The 19,744-nt window shown below is 42.8% G+C and overlaps 1 protein-coding gene across 1 annotated transcript in view; it reads left to right on the top strand.

The window, feature by feature from the left end:
* Positions 1 to 19,744, top strand: part of ABTB3 (ankyrin repeat and BTB domain containing 3) — a 282,606-nt gene that overhangs the window by 249,327 nt on the left and 13,535 nt on the right. The window contains exons 12-16 of the mRNA XM_019489444.2: positions 5,601 to 5,706; positions 6,430 to 6,532; positions 11,880 to 11,961; positions 13,354 to 13,422; positions 16,568 to 16,681. Coding sequence (XP_019344989.1) covers positions 5,601 to 5,706; positions 6,430 to 6,532; positions 11,880 to 11,961; positions 13,354 to 13,422; positions 16,568 to 16,681 — 474 coding nt within the window. The remainder of the gene's footprint in view (positions 1 to 5,600; positions 5,707 to 6,429; positions 6,533 to 11,879; positions 11,962 to 13,353; positions 13,423 to 16,567; positions 16,682 to 19,744) is intronic.

The following is a 19,744-nucleotide window of genomic DNA, read 5'->3' as shown; positions in this document are numbered from 1 at the left end:
TGATACAGCTAACAAAACTGAATTATGCTGGAGAACCACAACAGAAATACCCGGGGAAGGATGAAAAGGTTCACAGAGATGGCAAAAAGTCTCTTACTAAACCAAGAGTGTTTAGTCAGGCCTGGGTGGTCCTTGAAATACCTTCTTGATCACTTAACCCCACGTTGACCCTTCAGGGGGACAAGGGATAATGGGCAGAGCAATAACTCAGGGGCATGTGCCATGGAAGAAAGATTCTAGACTAGTTCTTTACTAGATTAGTATGCCTTGGCCATATTAGCTGTTTGAAAGACACTTGACTGCTATGGGTTATTGTTAGGGGTCTTATGGTGCTGTAAGACTTTCAGATAAATCTGGGGGCCTGGCACGCTCAGGTTCAGAAGTAAATAATATCAGGAGCAGGAATCGGAGATGATGGTGAGAATGGTACATGGGACATGACTGAATACAAAATCCAAAATATAGCCTGGGACAGAGATGTGCAGGGCTTCAAGGGCAAGCACAGAGAGCTTAACTAGTTAGAGTGGGTAAAGGAGGCCAGAGGGAGGGATCTGATGATAGGACTGAGCTAAACCAATCAGTGGCCCTAGCCAGTGCATTTTTAATAGACCTGAGAGGTGCAATATGAAATTGTGGAAGACTGAAGGGGAGGGGTAGGAAAAGATCAGGGCATGACCAAGTGTTTCAGGAGTTGAAAAGGAAGAAAAGAGCTGGATTTCAGCCTACCTGAACACCCCAGGAACCCTGGTTTTCTGTGTTTTAAAAATTGCAAATTCTTTGATTTAAAAAAAACACACAGAAAAAATCCCAAATATTCTGATGAAAAAACCCAAAATCCATGTTTTCCCATGATTAAAATGAAATGCCACAGTATATATAGGTATCAATTTAAGACAATGTTTTACTGATATATTTACAATTTTCAACCAATTTGGAAGCCTACCAGTGCTTCAATCATTATAATAAAATACATTTATATACTTTGGCATTTGATTTTGGTTTTTTTATCCTGGAAAATCAGAGCTTCCTATGCCATCTTCAGTCACTAGGATGCAGGTCCAGCTGCTGCTGTCCCCTCTGCTGCTTTGTGGTGCTGAGCAGCCTTGATATGCTGGTGCCCTGTCCCTGGGCATACCATTGCCCCTCACTCCCAAGCTACAGCACCCTCCACCCCCCAACCTTGCCAGTGCCCCTCACTCCCAGCCCACAGTCCCCCACCTCCCTGGGCCATGCTGGTACCCCCTCACTCTCAACCCTCAGCCCCCCATCCCTGCTGGTGCTCCTCACTCATGACCTGCAGCCCCCTGGCCCTGCCAGTGCCCCTCACTCCCAGCTCATAGGCCCCTTCCCCCATGGGCCATGCTGGTACCCCTCACTTCTGACCCACAGCCCTCTGGCCCTGCCAGTGCCCCACACTCCTGGCCCACAGTCCCCTGGTGCCCCTCACTCCTAAGCCACAGCTCCCCACGGCCCTGCTGGTGCCCCTCCTGACATGCCATCCCCTGCACCAACCCCCCCCAGCTGCCCCGTCCCTGCAGTTACTGCAGTGGCTCTGACTCGGGGGTGGCAATGGAGCAAGTTGGCCCCAGCATGGGCTGGAGGGAGGAGGAGGGGAAGCCTGTGGCATCCCCATCCTGGGCCAGGGCTTCCATGCCACAACAGGCGGCCTGGCTATGGCTCCCTACCCTTCTCCTTCTCTGGCCACCCTGATGCCAGCCCAGCCATGCAGCTCCCTGCCAACCCCAAAGAGCCCCTCCCTGCCCCCTCCCCCTGCTGGAGGGGCAGGCAGCTCCCCTCCTGCCCCCCTGCTGTGCTGCAGCCTCACTGCCCACAGACCTTCCCTCAGCGCTGGCAGGCTCCCACCTGGGATGGATATTTTCTCTCTCCCACTGTGGTCATTTTAATGGGCCAGACTCTACTCTTGACTGCTTGTGCTTGGCTCCCAGTTACTTCAATGGGAATTGATTCTCCCTGCTTTCATCCCTCACACACAAAGCCGATGATACAGTTTGGCCTTAAGGTCCTCTGAAAAAAAGCTTTTTCTTACTCAGTACTGAAGGTTCACAGACCTCCAGCTCTGACAAAGGCTCCCTTTTATCTCTGTTCTCTGCTGCTGCTTTCAGCCACCTTCGTTGTCCAAATCTGCAGGCTATAGAGAGCATATCTACCATCCCCATCCCTCAAAAGCCTGCATGTATCCATTTGTGTATAGGAGTGGGGGGGATGCTTGATCAGAATGACTTAGCCCTTTCCCCTCCAAGTCCTTGGTGAAAATCTTATTCTTGGGGAGCTGTGACTCTGAAGCAACAGATATTTGCCTTTGTCATCTTTCCAGCTTAGCAGGGATTGGGGGGGGGGGGGTTTCTTGTTTTGGCCTTTCAACCATCTGTGTTGATCTTGTGTAGTTCTGGATATGACAATTGGAGCTGTATGTCTGCATCCACCCAAAATAGGAACTAAGGTATAGACAGATATAACAATAGCATTGGTATCACAGGATACTATTATATGCTATTGCACTGTAACTTGCCTCTGTGTGATTCTGTGGTGATACAAGTGCAGTGAAACTGCCGCAGCTTTACCCTTGTTTTGTTCAGGCTCAAAGTTCGCGTGATTCAGATTGCTTATATCACTACAGGATCAAGCTGACGCAACAGATCATACAAGCTGATATATAGCTCTCCCACCTGAGTGGGAGCACCCCCTCCTCTTTAAAGTGGTCAAAAGATACGTCTGTCTGTACACTGAATGATGTAGTGTCACAAATCTGAAGTTCCACATTGTATAAAGTTCAGTGGTTCATTTGACTTCTCCTTTTTCTTACATGAAAAAGTGGTCAGATCTTTCTCCCTATAGCTATATGCCCATTTAAACATCAAAAACTCCAAAACTATGAGTAAGATTGTGATTTGATGCCATGTAATACACAATGTTGGGTTTTTTGTGTGACTTATGTTATCCAAGCATCATTCTCAGTCAGACTGGTCTGGGCTGCAAAACACTACTGGAGACTTCTGTTTCTACCCAAACTCATGAGTTTGTAATCAGTCATTGTCAAGATGGCAATATGATGTGGCTTGTTTCTGCATGCCACATGGATAGTACTTTAACAACTGCAACAGCTCACAGTGCTTTGCCTCTGTTCATGGCCGAAGATGGCATCTTCCTGCCTTCCTGTACCTAACTTACCATCCCATTTTTTATAATATAAGCAGGATCTCCTGATCATATATATAAGTGGATTGGCCAGTCTTCCTCCTTCCCCTGTTCTCTGTGCAGCAGGATGTTTCAGTGTCCCATGGGTCTCACTGAGTCACAGTGTCCCACGTGCTGCTGCTACCACTGGTGTGCATGTCCTTCACATACTCTATCCCTTGTTGAGGTACTGTGGGATAATGCTACAATTTTGCCAGACCGCATTGATACACATATTAAATGTTGACGCCTAACGTTGCCTGTGCTGGAAAAAAGAAATGTGTTATGGGGACACAGCTTAACCATGTGCATTGTAACTGAGCTAGAGGAGTGTCACCAACCTGTGAAAAACCCTGGTTGTACCAGTGTCACAGAGAGGGCCTTTGCACCTCCGTGAATCACAGAAGCATGAGAGGCTGGTGGGCACTGCAGTCTTTAATTTGGTTTTCAATAAATCATTTTTCCTAATCTGTAGGGTGAGGTGGGATAGAGGAGTGTGTGGTTCACTCACTTCTTTCTGTTGCACCCTTTCTGCAGAACTTCCCCCCTTCCCTTCATTTTCTGGGTCACAGTCTTGTACCCATTCTCCATTGTGTTCATTAACTTTCCTTTGATAATGATTGGGGTAATTTTCTTCACTCTACTTCTCTCACCTCATATCACTCATTTTATCCTCTGCCTACTTTTTTGGCTCCCTCCGTCTTGCCCCTTTAGCACAATTCTTCCCTGTACCAGCAGTTGTGCTTTCAGCCCTATCTGTCTAGAACACTGTCATCCAAGCTACTGAGTCACTTCCTCCTTTAAATCCAGCTTTAAACCTTCCTTTTCTCTTTGGCTTATGATTCACTGTCTTTGTGGAGTTCCTTGTGAAGCTCTGTACCAAAAACATTACATAAAAATATGCTCCTGGTATATAATGCACTCCTTGTGACTAACTTCTTTAAGCAAACCAGTAGAGTTTTGCCCCTGTCTGTAGGCAAAACTGTATCCCGACTTGCTGCTCAGGTTCGTGGTGAAAAGTGCATTTGACCCATTTGACCTTTTCTGACCGTCTTGAGTGGCTTGGATCTGTATTGCTCAGAATTAGACTGAAGTGGTTCCTGTGCATTTCTCTTTGCATTGTCTGAACTAATGATGGGTACAAGGTTCTGCCTTTGGGTGCATGTATGTAATTTCCCTTGATGTCACGGAGAGAAGCAGGCATATGTCTGAAGATGCAATATATATATATATATATATATATATATATATATATATATGTGTGTGTGTGTGTGTGTTTTCCGTCAGACTAAGAAGATGGCCAGTTGTTACAATATTGCTACCACTTATAAAATATATGGTCATTTCAGGAATGAATGATTGACTGTTTAGGACTCAGTAGGACTGAGTACTGACTAGGGTGTGCTTGGGAATTAAAGCTTTGCTTTGGTTTATGCCTTATACAGATATTTTTAAAAGAAATTCCCCTCACGTTTTCTGTGATGGTTTTTTTTGGTGTATGTACCTGGCTATGAGCAGGGTCCTCTTTCCAGTCATTTTGAAGCATCTGACAATCAGTGAAGGATTTATTATCACAATTTGTCTGTGAGACAAGGAATTATTATTATCCACATTTTACAGATGGGAATAGAGGCACAGAAAAGTTAGGGCCAAAATTCTCTGCAGGTATTGGTAGTTCCTGTGGAGTTTTGTAGTTCCATTGGCTTCTTTGGAGCATCTCCTTTCTTCGCTAGTATGGATTTGTGGTAAATTTTTCAAAACGTTTAAGTCCTGTCTTCAAAGTACGTACGAGCTAGAGCCCCATTGGCTTTCAATGAGATTTAATTTCCAAAGTAATGTGGGTGCTTCTGAAAATGTTCCTCTAAAAGATTTGACAAGTTCATACAGGAAATCCAGGACAGAGCCAAGAACTGCACCCAGCCCTCCTAAGATTCAGTCTAGTATCTCAATTGTTGGCTCATACACCCTGATTTTCAGAAATAACACCAAGACCAGGGCACAGGATAAGAGATTACATCAGTAAACCACCTAGAATTAAATAGGGATTGCATGACATAATATATAATAGCTAACACTTTAGAAAACAGCTCATAAGACACTTTTCAGAATAGTGCAGATATGTTTTATATTTCAGATATAAAATATATATTTAAATATATTCTTTTTAGAATAGTGCAGATATGTTTTATATATATATATGTATTTATATTACAGCTTTGGTTTTCTTAAAAGTAGAAAGAAAACATTTTGAAGAATTATATATGTGTGTGTGTGTGTGTATCTGTGATATTACATATGGATTATATCACATTCTAGTCGGGCAACTCTTGGGAATGATTTTAGCTTATACCTATCAATGCACAAACTTATGCTTGTTTCTCTGGTTGTTTTTTTGTTTTGTTTAGAATGAAGTGATAAGCCAGCAGCTGTCTGTCATTTTCACTCATTGCTATGGACCCTATCCAATTCCAAAGCTTGTTGAAATCAAACGGAAGCAGACCTCTCGTTTAGGTAAGCTTTAGGTGAATTATCAGCCAGAGTGTTCTCAGCAGACAGTCTGAGAAGGAGGAGAGAGCAAAAGAAAGGAAAGAGGAAAAATGTTCATTCAGTCATCCTGTCATAGTCTACTCAGTGGTGCAAGAAAGCTGGCTTCAGAAATGAGATTCCTGTTTGAGTGCTCTGGGGACACAGGACAGAACAAACATAAGTGTAAACTGAAGAATTAATAAAAAGCTACAGAGGCCACTCTTAATATATGGGCAATTTCTTGCTCGTCTATAACTCTGATAGAAGTCCTTGGTGTGTAGAATTGGCCCTTTAGTTATACCCCTTAGTCTTGTATATGCTTAGACCCTTGTGCACTGCCAGACTTGTATAACAAGGCTATGTTGTGTTTTCTTAGCTCCAGCAAGCAACAGCTATAGAAGAAGAACTAGCACTAGTGAGCCAACAGCATTCACCCCATCTTGAATGAACTCCATGTGATGGATGGCTGTTATCTTACAAAAGATCAAAACAAATTTCAAAGCTTTTGAATTTACTTTGTATAAGTTCTGTTAGAATATCTATATATGTTCTATCTCAGGCTAGTCAAAATAGCTTCACAGGCTTTTCTAGGTAAAAAGAGCATCCCCTTAAGCATTTGCCTTTTTTCACCAAAACAGGAAAAGAGTTTTTAGACAGGTCAGCTATTCCCAACTAAAGAGTTTCTTTTATCTCCTTTTCTGATTCCAGACCCTCACTTTCTTAATAATAAAGAGATGTCAGATGTCACATTCCTGGTGGAAGGAAGACCTTTTTATGCACATAGAGTATTACTATTTACTGCATCCCCAAGGTAAATATACACATGTATGCTTCTTAAGAATGGATAATTAGTTTGATCTTTGTTTTTACTGTGGTGATGCATTAAGACTAACAATGCAGGTGAAGCCTCCATGTTTCATGTTTTTCTTAGAAGGTAACTTTCTGACAACATTACTTTGGTAGATGTATAAAAGGGGTTCCCAAAGTTTTTATGCCATGGCCCGGCAAACCACGGCCCGGAAGTGGCCGCGGCCCAGTAATCACAGCCAACTGCAGCTGTAATTTCCGGCCAGAAAACAGGTAAGGATATCCTCAACCCCCAGGTGGGGGGTGGGCCAAACCCTATGCTGCTGCAAGCCCTGAGGAAGGAGCCACAGCTTCTCCGCCCAGCTCTGAGGGGCCGCAGTTTGCCAGTCCGTGGCCACTTCCGGTCTGGCAGCTGACCATGCTGCGAACCGGCAGCCAACCCGCCACAGCCCAGCATCAGGCCATGGCCCAGGGATTGAGAATCCCTGTTGTATAGGATATTTCACAAATGAAGGGCTGTAGGCTGCATACATGCAGACTCTTCCCCTGTGCAGATCACCACTGACTTTGCTTCACCTGGCCACAGGAGTCTACTTGCATGAACCTCATTTCCTGTTTGAGGCTCTAGTCCTGGATGACACATTCCATTTATGCTCGGGTTCCATGTAGTTTGAATGGCTAAACCCTGCTTTGTACCTTGCCTACATGCATTATATTTAATAGAAACAAGCTTCCATTGCACAACCCACTGAGAGGGTTTATATATATTTTTAATAGAATTGTATATCTACAACAACAGGCCACGTTACATCCAAAGGCATCCCCCATTCCAAAGCCTGGAAATCAAAGCACGAGGCCTATAAAAGCCTTAAGCAAGACTTCCTTCTTATCACATTCACACAAGCATTTATCAGTTCAATTAATGGCATTGTTAAACTGATTAGCTAGCCCAGAGTGAGTTTTGCCTAAGCACTCTTATTTCAGTAGCTTATGTCTGTTTAATGCACAGTGATAAAAGTACAGGTTTACTCTAAATCAGGAGAGCCAACCGATAGAAATGTGTCCACAAAGGAGTTTGCATTGATCTAACTAAACTTTTTTTTAGTTAAACTGATAGAAGTTCTGTGTATGGGCAAGACCACACATCAGAAACTACTTGTCTTAATAAATAAACTGGGCTTTGCACTGCATGCAGAAGGTCTAGCAAACCATCAGAAGGGAATTCCAGAATGAGGGTCTCTGACAGTGCTCTGCCCACTTACTCCTGTGTTCAGATCTCAGGAATGTCAGCAGAAGTGGCTCATGTATTCAGGATGGTGCACAGGGAGGGAAGATACCTACTCTTGGGTAGCGAAGATCTAGCCCCATTTGTCCTATCTTGCAAGGAATCGCATGATAGAGGCTGCTTGGTGAACAAGAAGAAACTATTAGTTAGGAAACAAGATAAATTAAAGGGGGGGAGGGAAGAGATGAGGATGAAGAAGGAAGGCGGGGAGAGGGCAGTAACCGATGAGATCACCCAGCTAGTGCCAGCTGCCTGAACATGCAGTCCCTGCGGTTGTACCTTGCACTGAAATTGATGGGAATGTTGCCCTAGTGAAGACTACAGAGTAGGGATTTCTCAATGAATGACTAACATAAAGTATTTCCAGCAAACCTGGGTGTCTGGAATACAACATTAGTCAACAAATCATGGGTTGAATGATAGCAATGGAATGTGTGGAGGTACAGAGAACAAGAGCTTACAGTGTGGTGTATATACAGCACCTTTGAGTAATGATGTTTGTATATAGCATCAGTTTCTAGTGAATACAGAACTCTGGGAATTATCCCTTGAACTATTTGCTGTTCATCTGTGTTAAAGATGTAACAACTAGGAATGTCATCCATTTATTAACTAGGGCTGTGTGAAGCTTTGGGTGCTGATTTGATTCAGAGGAGATTTGGCCCAATTCAGCAGCTGGATCTCTAAATCCGAATTGAATCAAGAGACCAATAAAAAGGTCCGAATTGATTTAAAGCTCTCCGAATTGATTGGGAAAAGATTCGGAGAGCTTTGGAGATTCAGGCAGCCCCTGCTCGCTGAAGCAGGGAGCTGGACCCGGACTCCGTGCTGGTAAGAAGGGGGCGGGGGAGGAGGGGCTGAAGGAGGAGGGAGGGGACCATGGGGGGATCCCCACTAGGCCCCATCCCCTGCCTGCTCCCCCAGCTCCCCTGAGCGCCCCCCAACCCCTGCCCAGCCCCAGCTCCCAGCCCTTAAAAAAAATTTTAAAAGCCCCACACTCACTGGCTACACACACACACGCACTGGCTACACACACACACACACACACACACACACTGCAGAGCAGCGGGGATCCCCACCCCACCCCCAACCTGGCAGGAGCCAGTGAGCCCAGAGCTTCTTTTTTTTTTAAAGCTGGGAGCTGGGGCTGGGTGGGGCAGCCATTGATGGGGCTAGGAAAGTGGGCGGGGGATGGGGCCTGTCCAATTCAGAGATTCAGCCAAGTCTGCAGCAGCTGAATCACTGAATCAGATTGGGCTGAATCGATTCAGGACAGTGATTCAAATCACGGAATTGAATCAGTCCCCCGAATCAGCCAAATCCGAATCCAAAGTGAATACTAGCCACTTCCCACAGGCCTATTGTTAACCATTAGGACACTGCCCTCTTCAGTGGTCTCTAGAGTAGCTGTTATGTGGTCAAGCACATTAGAAATACATAGGCAGATATATATTTTAAACCTTCAGGACTGGCTTATGGTTTAAGGCGACCTGGAGAGGTGGGCTGCAAGAGATCTCCTTTGCTGCAACTTAAGCCCCTTCCTTCTTGTCGTAATGGCCATGGGTGTGAATTAGCATTCATTGTCTTCTCCTTTACAGCAATTTTTTATCTATCTATTTGAGACTGTTATCATGTCTCCCCTTGCTCTTCTTTTTCTCTAAACTAAACAAACCCAGTTATTTCAGTCTCTCCTCATACATCCTGCCTTCTAGACCTCTGATCATTTTTATTGCTTTCCAGTTAGTTTGTGTCTTTCTTGAAGCATGGTAGCCAAAACTCACACAGTAGTCCGGTAGAAGTCTTTCCACAGCTGAGAAGAGTAAAAGTATCACTCCTGGTTATAATACATCCCTGTTTGATGTTTACTTTTATTGTAGCAACCTGACATTTTTGCCATATATTCTATTGGTGATCTCCTTTGAACTCCTGATTCCCCTGTGCAGAATTGCCTCACCATGCATTCTCCATTTATGTAGGCTCCTTCTACGCATTACATTTATGCTGCAATTAATGTGTTAATCACGGTATAAATGGGCAGGGTGTTACATGTGCACCCAATTTAAGGGCTCCTGCTGCAGCAGCAACTAGCAATAGCGTGATGGGGATCTGATCCCCATATTGCACCTCTTACCATGCACATGTGGCATGGCAGGAAGTATGATTGTTGAGATCTAGGGAGCAGATCCCATTGCACCATGAAATGAATGTATGCCAGAAGCATCTTTCTCACCTTGTTATTGCCTAGGTACTTACAAATAGATTATTTAATTCTTTGTACCTGTATCTTTCCAGGACCTGAAGTTACGATGACTAGTCTATAATTCCTGGAGTCCTCCTTTGTAAAGATAGGCATTATTTGCCAAGCTTCCAGAACCTTACCTGTCCTTCATGAATTCTCAGAGAGAATCACTAACAGCTCTAGGATTGCTTCAGCCAACTCTCTAGTTACTCCAGGGTGATTTCATCAGGTCCAGCCAATCTGAAGGCATCTCACATATCTAAAGGAGCTGCTGCTGCCACAGCTATTTCAGCAAATCCCCACAGTGGAGACAAATTGTATGGCAGTGAAGGGTGGTTTTTTTCTGCTGACTTCACTAGACCACCTCTCCAAAAGACAGAAGTCAAGCCAGTGGAATCCCTCCTCTTTCAGCATAGTCGGATCCAGGTGGGGAAAGGGGGAGGGTTACTGACATAGCTTTTCTGACAAATCTTTGCAGTGTAGATTAAGCACAGATAGCCTGTAACTTAGTGATTCTCAATCAGAGTGCCACAACACCCTTGGGTGCCTTGAGATCCTTTCGGGGGGGCCACAGAATGCCACAAAATGTTAGTGCTGTTAGGTGTGCAAACATGATTCACAAGATACACCCAGAGATTTCTGATCGGAATCCATAGTGGTAAAACCATTCTGCCCTGTTGTGGTCTTTCTGAGTTCTTTGCAACAGAAGAATAGCTCTATTATTTTTCTGTAATAAAAAATCAAATGAAAACTAACAGCTGACATTTTCCAGGGGGCCTTGAGTCTGAAAAGGTTGAGAACCACTACTCTAACCTGTTTTTCCCTATTCCAGCCTGACTGCTTTTCCCTTTGCTATTGATACTGTCAGCCCTCTAATCATAGTTAAACTTTTTAGTGAAGAGTGAAGCCGAAAAAGTCATTAAGCACTTCAGCCTTCTTGCTGTCATTTATCATCAGCTTTCTCTCTCTAAAGATTAGTAGGCAACCTCCTTGATCTTCCTCTTACTGCTAGTGTACTTGTGGAATGTTCTATTCTTACCTTTCAGCCCCTTCCTAGTTGCATCGCATTGTGCCTTGGTCTTTCTGTTTTTGCCCCTGCATGCTAGTGCTATTCTTCCACATTCATCTTACTAATTTGACTTAGTTTCCACTTTTTGCATATTTCCTTCTTGAGGTTCAGGTCATTGAGATGCTTGGGATTTAGCCATGTTGGTCTTTAATTGAATTTAATACACATAATCATTCTGAGACCAATAAAGTATCCAGTTCTCCCCTCGTCCCCAAACAATTGTATTAAATCTACATAAAAGTTTTAAATATCTTTGTGAAGGATTTTTAATTGACTTATTTAGCATTTTGTTCTGAGCAATTCTGCAAAACCAGCAAAATGAAATGGGCAAAAATGCACATTGGTTTTCATCTAAGAAGGAAATGTTAAATAAGTTAAATTTAGCCGATTTTACTAAAAAATGGTATTCTTCAAGCAAAGAAACATTAAGATTCAGATTCTGTAATGAGGTTCAAGTGGTTACAGAAGCTATATTGTCTAAACAGAGTTTTCATAAAATTAGATATGTGTTCCAGAAATGTAGAATGAAGTTTCCTAAAAAATGAAATTTATTCATTTAAATTTTAATATTGTTACATTCTTCTAAACTACAGTAAGTGCAAGCCTTTGCATTTGTCAGTGCACAAATCCCACTAAGCTTCTCTGCATTTTAATGTACTATTTTTGCAATAATTGAAGGAAGCTTCCTTTCCACTGTGCTGTATTTTATCGCAAATATAATTGGATTAGTATTTCTATCTTGCTTGTTTTTTATTTAGGTTTAAAGCACTGCTATCTAGCAAGCCCCCCGCTGATAGCACTTGTATTGAGATCAACTATGTGAAGTACCCCATATTTCAGGTAAAGTCAGTGCTTGCGTAGCAGCTAAGTGAAATGTGCAATACAATTTGTACATATACCCAACAAAACATAATGCAGTTACATTCAGTGAATGTCATACCTTGGAGCAATGGTTTCATGGGCAAAGGCCTTGACTCCATAAGCTAATCTGCATTGTGTTATTGATTAAACCCAAATAATGTGTGAAGAGCTATAGTGAGCTCTATGAATATTACTTCCCTAGTCTTTGAAGTCAGAGCAGTGCATTGCAGTGGAATAAATGCACAGTAGTGTGTCGGAGGGAGGGTGGAGGTTCAAAAATAGCTGCTGCATGGGTGGCCCAGCCATCACCAGGAGCTCAGCAACTGAGCCGTCCCATGCTCTGCCACCACCCAGATTTCTCAAGCATCTAGTTATGCCTCTGCATTTGCATGGGCTTTTAGAGTCCTTTCTCTGTCGTTGCTATTTCTGTATTGAATGCACAGGTTTGGAAGGATATTAAGTCCTTTCCTAGCATTGTTGTTTAATTAAACTTTCTAATGCCGTCCACAAAAATGTAGACCTAACCCTACCTCCTTTGCAGATCGCATTAGATGCACCAAGCCAAAGAAAATTCATTTTACCCAGAGCAAATACAGTTCCATTTCTTGATTGTTCAAGCCTCAGAGATTCCTCCGTGCAACTTACAGCTGCCTGTAATAACATTTAGGTTTATTGGAATTTCACTGAAGGGAAATCTTACTTGGCCCATATTGCAATGCAGTCTCAGCAGTCCCTTCTCACCAACCATGCACGGCAACAGGATAGCGTAGAGGAGGAGAAGATATGGTTACCCACAAAGAGAGGGATTCAAGAAGCAGCCATTTCACTGTGGCATGTACTCTTGAATAGATTGTGTAAAAGGAGAATCGTAAATGACCTGGCAATTCATAATGAAAGTACCAGGTTTGATTTCCCTCACAAGCTACTTGGACCTCACTGGAGAGTCACAGCAGCGCAACGGATGGGGCCTAGGAAGAGAAAGCATGCCACCTGTGAAGAGGAGGCTTTACAGTGGGCAGAGGCAGAGAAAGGATCTTTGCATGACCTTAAATTTTTCCCCTTTTGGCCAAGCTGACTTGTGAATCTGTGGCCCTAGAAGTGGTTTGCTGATCTCACTTGCTTCTCCCCTTTTTACCTGTGCCCTGATATACTCCTGAAGCATCCTGCTTCTTCATTATGTCCCCTTCCCTTCTTTCACATGTTCTTACCCAAGGGGGGCTAGTATGGCTCCAAGCACTTCATCCTTTTCGATTAATGACAGTGACCTCTAAAGCAGAGGCCATCAGGATAGTGAAAGGCATGCATCTATAATGTGCCTGTGTCACCCTGGTGTGCTTTTTGTAAGCTAAAAATCTCTCTGTTTTGTTGCAGCTGGTTATGCAGTATCTTTATTATGGAGGTGCAGAGTCACTTCTGATTAAAAATAATGAAATAATGGAGGTAAGAAATATTTCACTTCATTCCACAGGATGCTAGCATAAATAAGCTCTGGACCATTTGTAGGAATGCACATGGGAATGGTTTCAAATGGGCATTGGCAAACAGCAAAGAACTGTGGTGACAGTTTTTACCAGGTCATTTAGTTCTCCCAGGGCATAATCTGGCATCTGCCTGGACTATTTTGGGAGGGGGATCACAATCTCTTTTCATCTCTGCTACCATCTGACCCTGTCTCTGTACCCCTTACACTTTCTTCCCAGATTGTAGTTGATACCAGCTGACACAATAGCACCCCAGGTGACAGCCTCCACACCCATTCACTTACATGAAAGCAGAATTTATTTGACAGGGAAAAAAAGAGAAAAATCACAAAGCAAAACATAATTTGAACTAAAAGGATGCAGGGTGGTAGATATTAAAATCATGGAGAGTTGGTTACAATCCCAGTGCACATCTTGCATGTAGGTTGGCACCAGATGATATTGTTATATTACACTGTCATCGCATTGTTCCTTCTTGGGGCATCCATGCAAGGAAAGTGACAGCAACTGTGTCATGCCAGCAGGATATGACTGACCAATCAGAGTATGTTTCAGTAGGTACAGTAATATTTAAAATAATCCTGTAGAGAAGGTCTGGTGCGGGTCTATTTGTGGAACCAGACAGATCTGTAATAAATCCTCACAAGTTTGTTGGTGCAGGTTTAATTAGGCTCAGTCAAATCAACTTTTTTATTCTTAATAAATCATTTGTTGTTTTTCCAGTTCACTCATGGAATTTTGGCAAAGAAGGCTCTAAACCTAAACCCTTTCTATAAAAAAAAAAAAAAGTTCTCAACCTAGTTAGTATCACAACATTATAGACAGAGACTACAAACACATGACACAATTACTACAGAGTAGTTTGCCCTGGATTTTGCTCTATAGTAAATTTACATTGTAGTAAGGAAGTGAGATACAAACAGCTCCCATGGACAGGCTGCCAGCAGTAGGTCAAGCCTGATGAAATTAACTTGGAGAGAAAAGACCACTTGTACACCGCTAGCATATGTACTCATTTCCTTAAGGGCAACTTTATCCTGGAGTGGAGTGACATACGCTGGTGTAAGGTTGTGCATCATGTGTTTGCTCTACTTCTACGATGGAGTAAAGTCAGTTTACTCTGTAGTAAATGTATTGTGTGTCCCCACCCATAGATCTATTTTCTGGTATTTGTTTATTAGATGACTATACTGCCCTCAATCGAAGAGACTCAGGGCAGCTCACAATAAAAATAAGATAAATCATAAAGACAGGTAAAATATTAAAATAAAACATGTAATTATATGGATCACTAAAAAATGCATCGTAGAGCTCAACATGTGTGGGTGTGTGTATAATAAGCTCCCCAGCAACTGATTGTGTGAGTAGGTGCAAAACAGTTGCTCAGATGTATAAGGGTATCCATCCACTTGGCATTGCCTCCTCTGATGTCTTTCCCATTGCCTTGACTGTCCCTGAATTGGGAAAAACGGTAAGGGTTGCATATCACTGTAAGAACAATATAGCTCAGGGGCTGGTGACCTATTCAGGCTGTGGGCTGGAATGATTCAGCTCAGGTCAGAGGTGAGCAGGCACTAGGATCTGACCAGTGTAATTGCTTCTCCCCATGGCTGCATAGGAGAAGCCCCTGCTGCCAAAGGCCCCGTCCTGCACCCTCCTACCGTCCAAATGACATCAAAGCCCCATATCTGTAGGCCAGATCTGGCTTCTAAGCCATAGGTTGCTGACCCCTGATACAGATAGATGATTAAGAGGGGAGTGTTAACCCCTCAAGATTCCTATGGTTTAAGAGCCCTTGTAATCTTCCCTGAGATACTGTGGCAGCTGGACTAAGACTCGGCTTGAGTTTTCTAAATTACATTGAGCTATTTACTTTATTCCAAATATGATAAAAGAAGTACCAGAAATACTAATCAGAAATCTTTCCTGCAGTTCATAATTGGGGCCAGCTGTCTGGCATCACATTGCCACTGCGGATTTCCAGAATTTGGGTTTATTTCTGGGATTAGAACAGTATTTGAAGTAAATGGATGGGATAAGCCAGAACAGCAGGCTAACAGCTTTTTCCCTCACCAACAACCCTACTTACCAGCCTGAGAGCACTGTTGGGTTTCACTGAAAGGCTCTTTTGTCTGGTGTCCCCAGCATCCTGTGGTGCTAAGGGTTATATAAATGCCTAAAGATAGATATAGCACCCAGCTCAACTCTGTTATCTGTATACTGCTGAGAACAGCATGCTGAGCACTGAAGAACACTTGCCTACTTCTAAGCCAGAGAAGAGAGGCAGGAAGAACTTGCAGCAGAACAAGAAAAATGGTGGTGAATAGGGGCTCAGCCAGAAAAGAAAGAAAAGAGAGAGCAAGTGAAATCCTGTCCCCAGTGAAGTCAGTAGAAAAATTCATGTTAACTTCAACAAAGGCAGGATTTCACACAAAAGATCTTACGGTTTCTCTCCAGCCACTAAAGAGAGTGAGAGGAATTCTGCGTTCACCCTATGACAGCTGAGATAACAGTTTAGAGCTCTGGAAGTTTCATAAATATATCAAGCCAGATAGGGCTATGATGATGATCTTGTCTTATTTCCTGCATAACCCAGGCCATTGCATCTCCTCCAGCAGTTCCTATACAAAGCCCTTGTGTACTCTTTGATGTGTTGTGTCCAGTAGGGTTGAACTCAGATAATTTCTTTCAGGCACGTGGCTCTGTAGGTTCTTCCAGTGAGAAATGCCTTTCTGAAGTGGCCACAGGCTCTCATAGGTGCTGCTTCCATTATAGCACACAGAGATCTGATGAGTTTACACATTGTTGGTTCCCTCCATCCCCTTCCCCCTCCCCACATCTGAGTCTGAAAGTTCCTTTCTACTCATCATCTGCTTATGGGTGCTCACAATAGCTTGATCGGATGTGTTACCTTCCCTTTGTAGCAGTGCAAAAGACTAAATCAGCTCAAAAAGCCATCTTATTGTGACTTACCTGACAAAAAATTGGGTCAAACCTCATTAGAGGACAGTGAAAAAAAACCTAACAAAGTACTAATGTAATGCATAGTAACATTTAGAACTATTCTGCTCAGCACTTCTGATCATTTTTTTTCTGCTCTTTAGCTTCTCTCTGCTGCCAAATTTTTCCAGCTTGAAGCTTTACAGCGACACTGTGAAATCATCTGTGCAAAAAGTATCAATACAGAAAACTGCGTGGATATTTATAATCATGCCAAGGTAAAAATAATTGTCTATGTGTGTGCATGCAAGTGTGTGACTATTTGCATCCACCAAGTATGGAAGGTGGTAGCCTTGTGACAAGCAATGATTGATATATTGTGCTCTTATGCAATTTATCATGTATCTATGGCCCTCTACGCCTCTCACCTGTCCCTCTGGGACTTACTTTAATATTCCAAAGTCCTATGCCATTTAAAACAGTTGCTTTTAAAGAAATCAGTTTAAACAACTAATAGAACTTCCCTCCTTTGCCCCTCTGAAGGGGATTTTCACACAATTCCCCTTGCCTGAGACCGCACAAGGAATGGTACTTGGTCTTGCTAAGTCACAGTTTTTCTATAACGAAAAATGTCACTCTGCAAAAAGTGCAGTGTCTTGTGGCCTTGCCAGGATAGTAATGAGAACTTTATACCATCAGAGAAAAGAGTCTCCACCTTCCCAATGGAATCCAGTATTTACAGTCCTGCAAGGGGGTGGTCGGGGAGTGAGTAATCTGACTTTAAAGGCATGGCATTTTTTAAATCTAGAAATCCTATTCCAGGTCATTTATGGAGGTGTTTTACATCAGTTAGTTTTAATTATTTTCTCTCCCCTTGAGTTAGACTCACATTTGCAGGCAGAGGAATAAAAATATATTCCCAATAAATATTTTAGAAGCATTCCTAAAATTATTTCTCTATAAATAATATGACTCATACAAAAGCTTTAATGATATGGTGTGACAGAGGTTTGAGCACCACTTGTTTGAGGTAATCTGTAGGTTATTTTACCTCCTCATGATCAAATCTTTATTCCCCACCCTAAAGAATTTTGCGTGCATATAGAAACCCCAGTGTGTTGTATGGTTGTGCATGTGTGCTGCCAGTGCTGGCAAAGGGGAAAAAATAATTCCTGAAAATGAGCTACATATGAAGGGTAGTTATAGGTCTGCCTGTCAGAGGGAAAAAATAATCTACAGTATCCCAATGAAGAAAAATGTTATACCCTTTGAAAGCTACTTTTTAATTTAATTTTAGCAAAGCCATTTCTGAATCTATCAGTGTTTTTGTACCTAATTAAATGAATAGTTCAACTTTTAATTTCAGCTCTTGTGGTTTTTTTCTTTGCACCAGGAGATAATCCAGACCAGGCTTTTTATTTATATAGTCCCTAGTTCAGCAAAGCACTTGAGCATGTGTTCATCTTTAAGCCTGTGTAGAGCCCCACTAAAGCCAAACTTAGGCCAGTGCTTACATGGATTGAAGAATCTTGGTTCATTCCTGTGGACCTGATCCTGAAAGGCCTTCCTTCAGGGAGCTATCTTGGCATTCAGTGGAAGTTGTGTATGTAGCAGGCTAGTGAGATCAAGAGTATGTCTGCACCATGAACTTTAGTATTGTAGAGACACCTGAGGTCTAAGCTCAGGTCCCACAAGCAGTCTAGCCACAGCAACACAAAACTCTGCATGAGAAGCCCTTCCCTTTTTAACATCTATTCGTTATTATGTGTAAATGAGGAAACTTGCTCACACTTCATTTTTTTTCAGTTCTGCTCAGAATGTAGGTCATTTAGTTAAGCCTCCATTTCTTCATCAGTATGTATTATTACTATTTAATATTGTAGTGCTATAGTATAGTAGCAGTATAGGTGTGTTTATATATATATATATAATGTGTGTGTGTGTGTGTGTACGTCTATATATAAATAAAATATTACAGCACATAAGTTAACTGTTTGGCATGGAATAATATTATATTCTGGTTAGTCAGCTCATCTAGATCATTTCTGAGGATTCTCCATCCCAATGCCTGAAAAGACCCAGGGAAGACACAGTCCTCTGAAGAGTACAGCTCCCAAGTTCCCATTTTCACTCTTGTTCTTCATAGCTGTGTGCCCTTCCAGACAAAAACACTGAGTTGACAAATTGCATTGGTGACATTGAATGGTTAGATCCCAATGCATACCAGTTGTGGTTTGCTTATAAGATGTAAACTTCCGTTGAAGTCCATAGGAGTTTTGGGTAGATGCATAATGATACTCAGCATTTATCCAGCACATGAGCTGGGTCTAAAATGAACAAATAGAAAGACAAGAAAAATATAGAATCTCTCCAGTGGAAAGAGGATGCGAAAAGTAGTAAAGAAGAATGGAGTAAAAGTTTGAGACCAATATAAATCCACAGTGCAATCATGAGCTTGCTCATGGGTCCACAACTGGTATCAGTTAGCAGAGCCCCACTAAGCTCAGTGGCACTACTTCAGTTTACACCAGCTGAAGACCTAATTGTCCAAACCCCAAAGGATGCTCTCTCACAGGAGGCCTCCTTGTCTGCACTGACTGCCTGCATCCTCTCCCCACTCCCCCACCTTGGTAAGAGTCACAATTCAGAGCCACCACAAATGATATCAGAATAGCAGTGAGATAAGACCACCAATTTGGTCAAAAAGAAGGAAGCTCTGAGGGCTAATGTCAGGAAAACACATCCAGTCCTCTGGCTTACCTGGGCCTCCAGGCTGCACCTCTGCAACCATGTCCAGAGTTTCCCATTTGCTCCCAGGACTTGACCCGGCAAGAATTTGGATGGGTGCGCGGAGCACTGTTCTGTACGCTTTGCACAACTCACTGAGATTTTGATCCTGCAGCACAGTACAGAGGGGGCAGCCACTGCATAAACTCAGGAGTTGTCCATTTACTCATTACCTTTGACGGAGCAGTTGCTAATTCAGATTCTCTGTTGAGTCACTGAGGGCTTTCTCATGTACTAGATAGTCCTTATGTGTTACAGAGCTGGGGTATGTGGATTGTGAAGAAAGCATAGTAAGCCCAGAAGTAGCATATTTCCTATGTTGCAAAGAGAGCATTTTTCATCTGGAGTTGCTTCACCCCAAGCGTATGAGTGCATTTAAGGTCTAACTCCTGATGATGGGTTTTTCAAGTCAGATGTACCCTATTTGGCAGCAGTGCAGAGAGACTGTGCTTGCTTCCAAAACATAAAGGTCCCATTTATTTCTGTTGGACCAGTGCTTCAGCCTTGAAATTTTGTCTCCAAAGCAACCAAGATCTATGACATGGTATGTAGCC

This window comes from Alligator mississippiensis, chromosome 4, assembly GCF_030867095.1.
Source record: "Alligator mississippiensis isolate rAllMis1 chromosome 4, rAllMis1, whole genome shotgun sequence".
Taxonomy (NCBI): Eukaryota; Metazoa; Chordata; order Crocodylia; family Alligatoridae; genus Alligator; species Alligator mississippiensis.
Note: the sequence above shows the minus strand (reverse complement) of the source record. Positions and strands in the feature narration are given on the sequence as shown.